This window comes from Otolemur garnettii, unplaced genomic scaffold, assembly GCF_000181295.1.
Source record: "Otolemur garnettii isolate 467f Iridium unplaced genomic scaffold, OtoGar3 scaffold00022, whole genome shotgun sequence".
Classification (NCBI taxonomy): Eukaryota; Metazoa; Chordata; class Mammalia; order Primates; family Galagidae; genus Otolemur; species Otolemur garnettii.
This window is the reverse complement of record NW_003852417.1, coordinates 16770688-16783337: the sequence shown is the minus strand read 5'-3', so window position 1 is coordinate 16783337 and position 12650 is coordinate 16770688. Positions and strand designations below refer to the sequence as shown.

Genomic DNA, 12650 nt, shown 5'->3' with positions numbered 1-12650 from the left:
CAGCTACTTGGGAGGCTGAGGCAAGAGAATCACCTAAGCCCAGGAGTTGGAGGTTGCTGTGAGCTGTGTGATGCCACAGCACTCTACCAAGGGTGATAAAGTGAGCCTCTGTCTCTACCCTCCCCCCAAAAAAAACCAAAAACATTTAGATTATTTCTGTTTTTTTATCTGTTACAATTCTGTTGTTCATTTTTTGTTTTCTTAAGACGGGGTTTTGCTGTTGTCCTGGCTAGAGTGCAGTGGTATGATTATAGCTCAATACAGTCTCAAACTCCTAGGCTCAGGTGATCATCCTGCCTCAGCCTCTGAAGTAGCTGGGACTATAAGCATGTGCTACCACGCCCAGCTAATTTTTTTCTATTTTTTGTAGAGAGATTTTACTCTTGCTCAGTCTGGTCTTGAATCCTTGGTCGCAAGCAATTGTCCAACCTTGGGTTCCCAAAGGGCTAGGGTTACATGCGTGAGCCATCAATCTATTTGTACTGTTTTTAAATTTCCTTTTAATTTTATTTTATTTCCTTTTTGTTGCTATCAGTATATACTTCATAGTTGAATTAAATATACTGTGTATGGACAATCAGTCTTTCAAGTAGTTGTATCAGTTTACACTCTAACCAGCAATGTATGAGAGTTCCAGTTATTTCATATGATCAGCATTGGTGGTTATTGTCAGTCTTTCTTTGAAATTATTTTTAGGACAGAGTCTCACTCTGTGCCCTGGCTGAAGTTCTGTGGTATCATCATAGCTCACAGCAAGCTTAGTCTCTTGGGCTTAAGAGTTCCTTTTGCCTCAGCCTGCCAAGTAGCTGGAACTATAGGCACCTGCCATGATGCCTGGCTAGTTTTTCTTCAGTAGAAATGGGGTCTTGCTCTTGCTCAGGTTGGCCTCGAACCCAGGCAGTCCAACTGCCTTGGCTGCCCAGAGTGCTAGGATTATAGGCATGAGCCACCAGGCCCAGCCTTACTATTGGGCTTTAATTGTAGGCTTCACTGAGTGAGTAATTGTAATCCATGTAGTTGTAAGTTGCCTTTCCATGAAGGCTAATGGAATTTGATTCCTTTTCATTATTAATCATTTTGGATATCATCTTTGGTGCAAATGTCTGTTCGAAACTTTGTTCATTTTTTCCATGAATTATCTTTTTCTTTGTAACTTGTAAGAGTTGTTCATGTATTTCTTTGTTGAATATGTTTATTGCAAACAACTTCTTTAAAGGCATCTTTTGATGAATACAGTTTCTTAGCATTCTGTATTTCTTTTCTTAGGAAAATAGCCTATTACACTGACATGGAGATAGCTTCTTCTATGTGTGTGCATATGTATGTGTACATTTTAATAAAAACCTTTATTCTTTTGTTTTTTACAATTAGAGCTACAGACCATCTGGAATTTTTCTGTATTGTGTGAGATAAGGATCATTATTTTGTTTCCCCCTATGTGGATATCTAAATTATCTAGAAACATTTTTTTTGAAAAGACTACCCTTTTCTTTACTTCAATTGCATTGTCCTAGTGTCGTGATTCATTTGACCATGCATTTGTGAGTTGGTTTCTGGACTTGGTTTTGTTCCATTGACATGTTTCCTTAGAATAATACCACCATCTTTTAATTACTGTAGCTTTGTAATTAATCTTGATATCTGTCTGCCTCATCTCCATGTAAATCTTAGAAGCATCTTATCAGTTTCCACATCTTCCCTCTCATCAACCTGTTAGGATTTTGGTTAGGATTTCATTGAATCTATAGATCAATTTGAGTTCTGTTGATATGTTTATATTACTGAGCCTCTCAGTCATTACTCCATTTTTTTGGAGACAGATTCTTATTCTGTTGCCCAGACTAGAGTGCCATGGCGTTAACCTAGCTCACAGCAACTTCACACTCCTGGATTCAAGCGATCCTCCTGCCTTAGCCTCCCCAGTACCTAGGACTACAGGTGCCTACCACAACACCACACTCTATATTTAGTATAGATGGGATCTTGCTCTTGGATCTTGCTCTTGCACAGGCTGATCTTGAACTCCTAATCTCAATTGATCCTCTTGCCTCACTCTCCAGAGTGCTAGTATTATAGGCATGAGCTACCTCACCTGGTCTTATTACTCCATTTTTTACAGTTTAATTTCTTTTATTAATGCCATGGATTTTTCTGTGTCGAAGTCTTCTACACTTTTTATTAAAACTGTTCCTTGGGCTTAGCGCCTATGGCTCAACCAGCTGAGACGCCAGCCACATACACCTGAGCTGGCGGGTTCGAATCCAGCCCGGACTCACCAAACAACGATGACGGCTGCAACCAAAAAATAGCCAGGTGTTGTGGCGGGCGCCTGTAGTCCCAGCTACTTGGGAGGTGGAGGCAGGAGAATCGCTTGAGCCCAGGAGTTGGAGGTTGCTGTGAGCTATGACGGTTCTCTACCCAAGGCGACAGCTTGAGGCTCTGTCTCAAAAAAAAAACAAAAAACTGTTCCTTGACATTTTTTATTGTGCGTGGCTTTAGAATTTTTTGATAAGTGTTTGATGATATATAGAAATATAGTTAATTTTCATTAATTGACTGTCAATGTCTGTGAAAGGTTTAGGATTTTATCTTATTTATAAACTAACAAGTTAGCATCTTATGGGTTCACAGATATTGACAGAAGATACAAGACTTCTGGGTCAGAGAAAAATGACCACATTATGCACAACATAGCAAGCAATTTCATGAATGTCAGCATGCCTGTGTCAGTTCCCCTTTATTACCAAGTGTCACAGCGGTGGTGAGATATAGGACCAGGCGCATGCTACTTATGCAGTGGGTTTGCATCTCAGACACGAAACATTGAACTTCAGGGAGTCACTGGTTTTATGGTAAGCAGAAGCAAACATACTTTCCTTGGGAGGAGAGATTGCCTATCTCAAGGTTACTTGCTGCAAACATTACCTTGAGAGATGGCCTAGATAAAGACTATTCCAGGGCTTACATTCTTGGCATACCCAGCAACATTCAGGGCCCCTGGTGGATTGCCTCCCTAGTATTGACATTGCAACAGCATTGCTGAATTAATTTAAAAAATCTGATACTTTATATCTGATTTTAATCTTAGGATTGCCTATCTATACAAACATGGTTTATGAATAACACAATTTTTTCAACTCTCCCCTCCTCTTCTTTTTGCTAAATTCTATTGGCTGGGGCTTCCAGTTAAAAGTGAGATGGAAATGGTTATATCAGTTATCCTTTTCATTGTCTGCCTTTAAGATAAAGCTTTTAATATTATGTCACTTAAAAATGGTATTAACTGTAGTAGGTTGTTTGTAGACACTATAGTAGAGGGGTGGGAAACTTGCAGCCTTAAGGGCACATGTGGCCTTCTAGGTATGTAAGTGTAGCCTTTTGACTGAATCCTTATTTTACAGAACAAATCTTTTTACGGTGATTAATACATTTTTGTTATATATATATTTTTTTTTTGGAGGGGGGAGACAGCGCCTCAAGCTTTCCCCCTGGGTAGAGTGCTGTGGCATCACAGCTCACAGCAACCTCCAACTCCTGGGCTCAAGCGAGTCTCTTGCCTCAGCCTCCCAAGTAGCTGGGACCACAGGCGCCTGCCACAACGCCTGGCTGTTTTTGGTTGCAGCCATCGTTGTTTGGTGGGCCAGGCTGGATTTGAACCCACCACCTTAGGTGTATGTGGCTGGTGCCTTAGCCACTTGAGCCACAGGCGCTGAGCCTATATTTTTTATTTTATTTTTATTTATTTATTTTTCTTTGAGACAGTCTCTCTGTGTTACCCTAAGGTTGAGTGCTGAGCAACCTCAGACTCCTGGGCTCAAGTGATCCTCATGCCTCAACCTTCCAAGTAGCTGGGACTACAAGTGCTAGCCACAATGCCCAGCTATTTTTAGTGGAGACTGTATCTCACTCTTGCTCAGGCAATCCGCCCACCCTGGCCTCCCAGAGTGCTAAATAACAGGCATGAGCAAGCCACTGTACCAGGACTTTATTTTATTTTTAAAATGAATGCATGTAAAATAACAAAAGATAAATAAGTTTCAACAAAATAATCCTCTCAGATTGACAGCACAATTAGAACATTGGTAAGCCAAAAGGGCTAAATTGATGGCTGCTGTGGTCATGGTGTAGTTCTGGCTTCTGCCTAACTGCTACCACTACCACATGAGGCTAGTTGATTAGAGTTTATGGGGATTTAGTACATCAATCTGTTATCAGCCTTTTGACAGTGGTGTATTATATTTCTCTTTGAAGTAGAATTTGTGAATAGTTGCACAGCTCAACAGTATTTTTTAATTTCGCCTGCTTAGTAGCCCATCATGTCAAAAGAAAACCAAAGACCACTGAAGGAAGAAAACATATGTGTTAATGAGAATTGGGAATTGCAGTTATTGTCTTGTTTCTGCTAAACATAAGATGATTTGCTTGTTTTGTGATACTGCCGTATCAGCATTGAAGAAATTCAATCTTCATCAGCATTATAACACTCCTAAGGACCATAGATATTTTAAATTAGAGGAAGAGGTGTAAAAGGTCGATTGCAGAATTTAAAAGATGAAAAGCAAAGACAGTTGTTTTAAGCATCAATAAGACCTGGAAATAACGCCATTGAAGAAACTTATAAAGTAGCCGATATACTCAGGAAGAAAGGGAAGCCATTCAGTGATGTACAAATTGTGAAAGAATGCATTGTTTAGGGTGGCGCCTGTAGCTCAAAGGCCTAGGGCGCCAGCCCCATATGCTGGAGGTGACGGGTTCAAACCTAGCCCTGGCCAAAAACTGCAAAAAAAAAAAAGAATACATTGTTTAAGTTGTGGAATACTTTTAACGTTCAGAGTACAAACAACTGCCTCTTTCAAGGAGAACCATAACAGATCAGCAGTATGAATTAGCCTTCAACTTAACAGAAAAATTCAATGCAGTACTTCCAAAGAATAATGTGTATTATTCATTCTCTTTGAATGAATCAACTGATACCACTGACTTGGCACAGGTTTTGTACTTCATTCACAGTCATAACAGATGTTTTTTGCTACAAAGAGTTACTTGCTTTGGGTCCTCTTATGAACAGAACATTGGAAATAGAGAACAGCTTTCATGGTAAACATCATACATTTGGACTGAATTTGGTAAATTTAGTGAGCATGTGTACAGATGGTTCACCTTCCATGACAGGAAGTCATGAAGGGTTTGTTGTTAAAAAAAGTATGAACAGATCCAGATACTCTCATTTCTTCTCATTGTATCTTGCATCAGCAAAATCTGTGTTAAAGCTACTATTTTAAGTTGTAAGTATTGTTAACTGTAATATATTCCTGCAAATGCAACACTGTGTGGTCATTTTCATAACATGCTAAAGTTGAACAATGACTATTGAGCGTGGATTTGCCCTATCATTCCAGAGTGCATTGGCTGTGGCAGAGACATTTGTGTTAGCCAAAATTTTATCTCTGCAAGAAAAGATAGTTAAATTTTATGAAGAACAGAATCAGCAATATGAATTATTGAAAGAAGATTTGTATAGAAATATAGCATTTCTGTGTGACATCATGTCAAATTAAAACAACTTGACTTATTTCTTTGCAAGACAAAACAAAACTTACAAATGATATGAGGGAAAAAATTCAAGCATTTCAGATAAAGCTATCATTTTTCAAATCACTTCTTCAAAAGGAAATATGAGACAAATATTCTCCCCAGTTAGCAAAGTTCACTGATAAGCGATGATATCTCCAAATCATTTGAAGAATACACGGCTGTCACAGACCTATTACTTGGAAAATACAATGAGAGTTTCACTGATTTTGAGAATCATGACATCACACTCAAATTAACATTTCAACCTCAACTAGTTGATATCACCAAGGCATCTAAAGAACTACATCAAGATGGAATTGTTTGAGCTCTCAGTAGATGACATTTTGAAGTCATTGTTTGATGCTTAGAAAATTCAAATTGAAATATGGAAAAATGCAGTAGGAGACCATGCCTTTAGCAACATGCCTGAAAAATGCTTTCTTTTCAACCACTTGCTGCTGTGTATCTATCTATATTCTCCCACCTAACTGAAATCAAAACTTTCCTAAGGTCACAAATGACTAATAATCGGTCTATAGAGTATCAACTGAAACTGCTCTATGCAGCAGCCAAATAATCAAACGCTTTCCAACAGAAAGGCACAACAAAGTCATTAAAAAGTTAGGCTGGGTAAGGTAGTTCACGCCTGTAATCCTGGCACTCTGGGAGGCCAAGGTGGGTGGATTTCTTGAGCTTAGGAGTTGAAGACTAGCCTGAGCAAGAGCGAGACCTCTATCTCTACTAAAAATAGAAAAACTACCTTGGGGTTGTCGTAGATTCTTGTATTCCCAGTTACTTAGGAGTCTGAGGCAAGAGGATTGTTCAAGCTCAGGAGTTTGAGGTTGCTGTGAGCTATGACACCTTGTGAGACTCTATCTCAAAAAAAAAAAAAAAAATCTGAGAATTGTGAAATTCTCAAGCATATATGTTTATCTTTTTGCCTAGCAACCCCCCAAGAATTGATCTCAAAGATTGCTGTCAAAAATATAAAATACTATAGATTAAGCCCAATGCTTCTGAAACTTCAGTATGCCTCAGAATCACTTGGAGAGTTTAATCATGCATATTCCTGGAACCTACCTTCAGAGTTTCTGATTCAGCAGATCTGGACGTGAACCCAATAATTTACATTTCTTTTTTTTTTTTAATTATTTATTATTATTATTTTTTTTTAGAGACAAGTCTCACTTTATCACTCTCAGTAGAATGCTGTGGAATCACAGCTCACAGCAATCTCCAACTCCTGGACTTAGGCCATTCTCTAGCCTCAGCCTCCTGAGTAGCTGGGACTACTGGTGCCTGCCACCAATGCCTGGCTATTTTTTTGTTGCAGTTTGGCCGAGCCGGGTTCGAACCCACCACCCTTGGTATATGGGGCCAGTGCCCTACCCACTGAGCCACAGGTGCTGCCCGGTAATTTGCATTTCTAATAGGTTTTTAGGTAGTGATGGTTTTGTTATGGGTGCCACACCTTAGGAATTACTGGTTAAGAAATTGCAGTGCTAAGAGCAAAAAACCGGGAAGAACCCAAATGCCCATCAACAAAGTCTGGTGGAAGAACTTATGGTTATGTCTACTACACAATGGAATGCTATGTAGCTATTTAAAGGAATATAGAAGAGCTCTTTGTTCTTTCCAGGATATTCTCTAAGATCTATTAAGTGAAAAAATTAAAATTGTAGACATTTAATTGTATATGATCTTTTGTTTAAAGAAATGATTAAAACTATTACAGTATCTATACTAGCACTTCTCAACCTGTGGGTTGCCACCCACAGGAACTGTATTAAAGGGCCAGGGCATTAGGAAGGTTGAGAACCATTGATTTATACTATACTATATGTCTGCCCAAGGTGACAGAGTGACAGTCTGAAAAAAAAAAAAGGATTTTTTTGTTGGAGAATAGAGATACAATGACGAACTAGGATAATTTTCTAGGAATTTATTTAAGGAAGGGAGCCTAAAGTATTTAAGTTCATGGCATAATGGCATGGACAACTTACTATGGGGTGTATCTTATGTGTGAAAGACCAGACACAAAGAAATCTTAAACAGCATTTAGGGGTCTTATATTTAATAATTAGAATGATATAGTTTCTTTCAAACTAGATCTGTCAGAGAAAGCAAATTAATGCTTAATAGTCGTGTTGTTAGGAACCAGGATTATTAGGGAAGAAGAAATAGAATAAAAAGTAAATTTAGAAAAGTGAGTGACAAACCTATAATCTTAAATTCAAATTTGATACCTAAGCATCAATTTAGTTTTCTTTTCTCTAAAAGAAGACTTGTTTTCATGTTTCAGTCACTGAAAAATCTTAAAACTAGTGGTGTAACTCAGCAGCAATGAGCATTCCTAGTTTGTAAAGTGTGGTCTTTCAATATCATTTACAAGTAAAAGACATCAGGACTTCTTGGAGGGACTGATCTAGTTTTGGGAAAAAGTTGTGCAGTATTTGCCTAGGACTTCTTTCCGCACTAGATAGCAAGGAAGCAGTGAAGTAATGCTGAAGCCATTGTCCCAAAGACAGATTACAATGTGACGGAGTTCCCACTGGCTCAAAATGGGACTATTTGAGTGCCAAATCTTTTGTTTAAACATTAGATAGGCTTAATAATTACTTTTGATTTAAAAATTAGAAATGTGTAAACATCTATGAGAACTCATTAGTTTAGGTAATGTATGAGTTTTCTATGCTTACAAGTTAACACAACATGGCGTAAACCAACAGATTTATTTTCTCACAGTTCTGGAAGCCAGAAGTCTGGAAGGCAGGTATCCTTAGGGCCACACTCCCAACAGAAGCTTTAGTCTGTTCCTTCCTTTTTCTGCTTTTGATGGTGACTGACTTACTTGCTTTGTGATCACATCACTCCAGTCTGTGCCTTAGTCTTCACATCACTCCCTCCGTCTTATAAAGATACTTGTTGGATTTCTGGCCCACTCAGATAATCCAAGATTGATCTTCTTGTTCCAAAATCCTCAACTTAATTACATGTGCTAACACCCTTTCCCAAATAAAGTAATACCCACAGGCTCTGGGGAGTAAGATGTGGATATACCTTTTTGGGGGCCACCATTATCAACCCTCTATAGGTGTACCCATTTGTCATTCTTATAACACAGTTCAAATCTTGGCTCTTTCAAGATGTGTATCTTTTGGCAAACTAATTAAATTTCCTGATATGTGAAATTTAGATAATACTATTATAATATGTAGATGAATATGTATCTTTGAGATTTATTTGTATATAAATGTCCTCAATTTTTTTTCTTATTTTTACTTGCATAGAAAAATATCATAAACATGACAACTAAACTATTAGTTATCTCTGGAAGTAGAATTTGAGGAGTTTGGTGGGATGCAGTGTACAAAGACAATTAATTGCCCTATATATAGAAAGGTAGTTGTGAGAGTTCAATGAACTGTTAAAATGAACAGTTTTAGGCAAATGGAAGGTACTTGGTTGCTGTAATTAATAAAATTGTGTGTCTTTAAAGACAATTAGTGTTGCTACTAAAAGAAATTATATAAGTTTTTCAACATGCGTTTAAATTTTTGTGTTTAAGTCTTGTTTGCTTTTTGTAGTTCTAAGCCTTTAATATATAAAAAAATTACAGCAGTGCTTAACTGCCATGTGAGTTGTATTGAACTTACATTAGTTTTGAGCCCAGGACCTTGTGAGACATATTTTACTCATACAATTCTTGACCTAGTAAAACACCATAGATGGCCCTAAGGAAAAAAAATTTTTTTAGTGTGACGGTCAATATGTTAAGTTTCATAAAAGTTGAAATCTGCACTTGGCATTAAGTCAACTCCGGGAGATGTTTATCACTGGTGGGTCTTGTAATTTTCATGCTTTATTTCAGTTAGCTTGTGGTTTCGTTTGTTAGAAAGGGCTTTTGCCTTAAGGGGAAATATTCCAAGCAGTTTGTTCTGGTAATTATAGATATCTTTGTAGTCTCTTTTCCAGCCTATAAAGTAGAATTATTATATTTTGTAGTGGGGATATTTTTATTTGTTTTTGTTTATAACCAGGCTGTGTTTGGAGCAGGTAAGAAAAATATATTGTCTCAGATTTCCACAAGACTTTCTTTTCCCTTTTTTGGAGACAGGATCTCATTCTGTCACCTGCTTAGAGTAGCTCATTGCAACCTCAAACTTCTGGGCTCAAGTAATCCTCCTGTCTCAGCCTCCTGAGGAGTTAGGACCAAAGGCATGTGCCTGGCTAATTTTATTTTGTTTTTTTGTACAGATGGTCTTGCTCTTGCTCAGGCTCGTCTCAAACTCGTGAACTTAAGCAATACTTGGCGTCCCAGAGGGCTGGGATTATAGACATGAACCACTTGTGCCCAGCTACCACAAGACATTCAAAAGAAAACAAACATAGTTAAATATTAATAATTTTAGCTTTTATTTTTATGTTCTCTTAAAAAAATAGTCAAATAAGACAGACAATAATAAGTGTTAGCAAGCATGTAGATAAAGTGGAATCCTCATACATGCGTGCTGGAGTTGTTTTATAAAAAATAGAGCAGCCATTTTGAAAAACAGTTTAGCAGTTCCTCAAAAAGTTAAACAGAGTGTTACTGTAAGACCCAGCAGTTTTGCTCCTAGGAATGAACCCAAGAGTAAAAAAGCATGTACACACTAAAACCAGCACCCAAAAGTTCTTCAGAACATCATTTATAATTGCTGAAAAGTGGAAACAATCCAAAGTTCATAAGCTAATACGTAAACATAATGTAGTATATGCATAAAACAGAGTATTATTCAACTCTAAAAAGGAAATATTCATACACATCGTAATATTGGTAAACCTTCAGAACTAAGTGCTGAGTGAAAAAAAGCCACTCCCAGAAGAGCACATAATGTATGATCCCGTTTTATGAAATGTCCATAATAAGAAAATCCATAATGGAAAGTAGATTAGTGACTGCCTAGGACAGGGAGCTTAAGTGGGAGGAAAGATGAGTGACAGCTAACAGGGATGGCATTTGGGAGAACGGCCGATGAAAATTAATTATGGCTATCTTTGTCAATATATGAAACAGTATTGAATTTTATGCTTTAAATAGGTGAATTTTATGGTATGTAAATTACATCTCATACCATAAAGGTGTTTTTTTGTTTCTTTGTTTCTTTTTTTTTTTCTTTTTTTTTGACAAGAATCTAAAGCTGTTGCCTTGGGTAGAGTGCAATGGTGTCACAGCTCACAGCAACCCCAGACTCTTGGGCTTAAGCGATTCTCTTGCCTCTGCCTCCCACTAGCTGGGACTACAGGTGCCTGCCACTAAGCTAGGGTGCTGACTGTGTTTTTTTGTTTGTTTAATTTGATTAAAGTACACTGAGGGTATAGTATCTTTTTGTTGCTCAACTATCTGAAGAATTACTCAATTCCATTTTTGTATGGTATATTACAATAAACAATTTATTCTCTTTTTTGAAAAACATCAACTGTCTTCCGGATCTAAACCTTTTCAGAAAGGTTGGGGTACAGAGCTAAAGCTAAGTGTAAGTCCTCATCTTAATGTTATCTGCTCTCATCTTCTTTAAATGAATCTACTGCATATTCCTTTTTACATCTAAGAAACTGAAATGCTGTATTCGAAAACTTGCATATTCCAGTAAATACGTTTCTGTGTTTTCATATCAGGTAGCTAGTACAAATTTTATCTCTTAAAGCTGATTGGTCTTCACCATGGGATGCCCATTTGCTATCCAGGTCTTTTCAGTCCAACTACTGACAAGATTGGGCACGTTCAGAGTGGTATGGCCATAAACTCAGTCCAACTACTGAAAAGAGGAAGACATTAGTAAACATGCATTCTTCAAGAGTCATCACGAGAGTCATTATAATTTTTTTTTTTTAAGTAAAGGATCTGAAACTGCAACTTCTGTGTTCTTCATTATAAATAATACTCAACTGTTGAACCTGATAGCACATAAAGATCTACTTCTTACTATGTATAAGAGGTACAGGCTCTTAAAGAACTCAGGCTGGTTTGGCTAAGTTCTGCAGCTATTGATTGATTATATCCTGTACAAACCTGTATTTTTTTCATTGGAGAAATCTTAAAATGCCCTCATACCAGTAAGCCTAAACTATTGATTTAAGAAATGAAGAAATAAAGGAATGTAGGGATTAAAACTGTGGTTAAATTTTTGAGGTGGTATGGCCTTACTCCTTCATTTTAAACTATCGGTCCAAGGCTTTTCTACCATATCATGTTGTCATTAGATTTATCTTGAGAACGTAGATACTGTCCGAAGGGCCTTAGAATCTTTTCTAAGTTTTATCTAATTTGATGATTCATGATATATGTTCCTGCTTCTTTAGCCAAACCTGTTGAAAAATTAAAGAATGAAAAATAATGAATACTAGCACCCATACCTTTCCCATCCTGTCATCCTTCACCAGAGCTTTTTGAGGAAATAAACTGAAAAGGGAGGCTGTTTGCAGTAGAACTCCAGAATAGGTCCTTTTCAAAAAGTGTTTGGTCACACTTCTTAATACAGATAGCTGCATATGAGGGGGGAAGGAAGGGTGCTTGATAATAACTGTGATAACAAAATCTTTCATTGTCACTTTTTCCCTTAGTGTCGTCTAGACTGTCACAGCCATCCTCTCCCCAGTCAGGTTGCCCATCACCCACCATTCCAGCAGGTAAAGTCATTTCTCCATCACAGAAGCACAGCAAGAAAGCACTAAAGCAGGTAAGCATTGCTAGTCTGTGTTTATTAGAAGTATAACCTCCCATATTAAAAATGCATGAGTCTGGCAGTCATTGAAAATTTCTTGAAAGCTTTTACATTGGGCCTTTTTAAGGGGAAATTTTATCCAGTATCCCAATTTGATTTTTGTAATTTTATTCTCTTCTTTATATAGTGTCTGTTTATAGGTTTTTAGTAGCTACTTTTTTTTTGAGACAGAGTCTCATTTTGTTGCCCTCGGTAGATGCTGTTGCATCATAGCTCACAGCAACCTCCAACTCCTGGGCTTAGGTGATTCTCTTGCCTCAGCCTCCCAAGTAGCTGGGACTACAGGCGCCCACCACAATGCCTGGCTATTTT

At 37.6% G+C, this 12650-nt stretch overlaps 1 protein-coding gene across 3 annotated transcripts in view; it reads left to right on the top strand.

Moving 5' to 3' along the window:
- Positions 1–12650, top strand: part of ASXL2 (additional sex combs like 2, transcriptional regulator) — a 140329-nt gene that overhangs the window by 94989 nt on the left and 32690 nt on the right. For all 3 annotated transcript variants that reach the window (XM_003787447.3, XM_023511854.1, XM_023511855.1), the window contains one exon: positions 12178–12293. In XM_003787447.3, coding sequence (XP_003787495.1) covers positions 12178–12293 — 116 coding nt within the window. The remainder of the gene's footprint in view (positions 1–12177; positions 12294–12650) is intronic.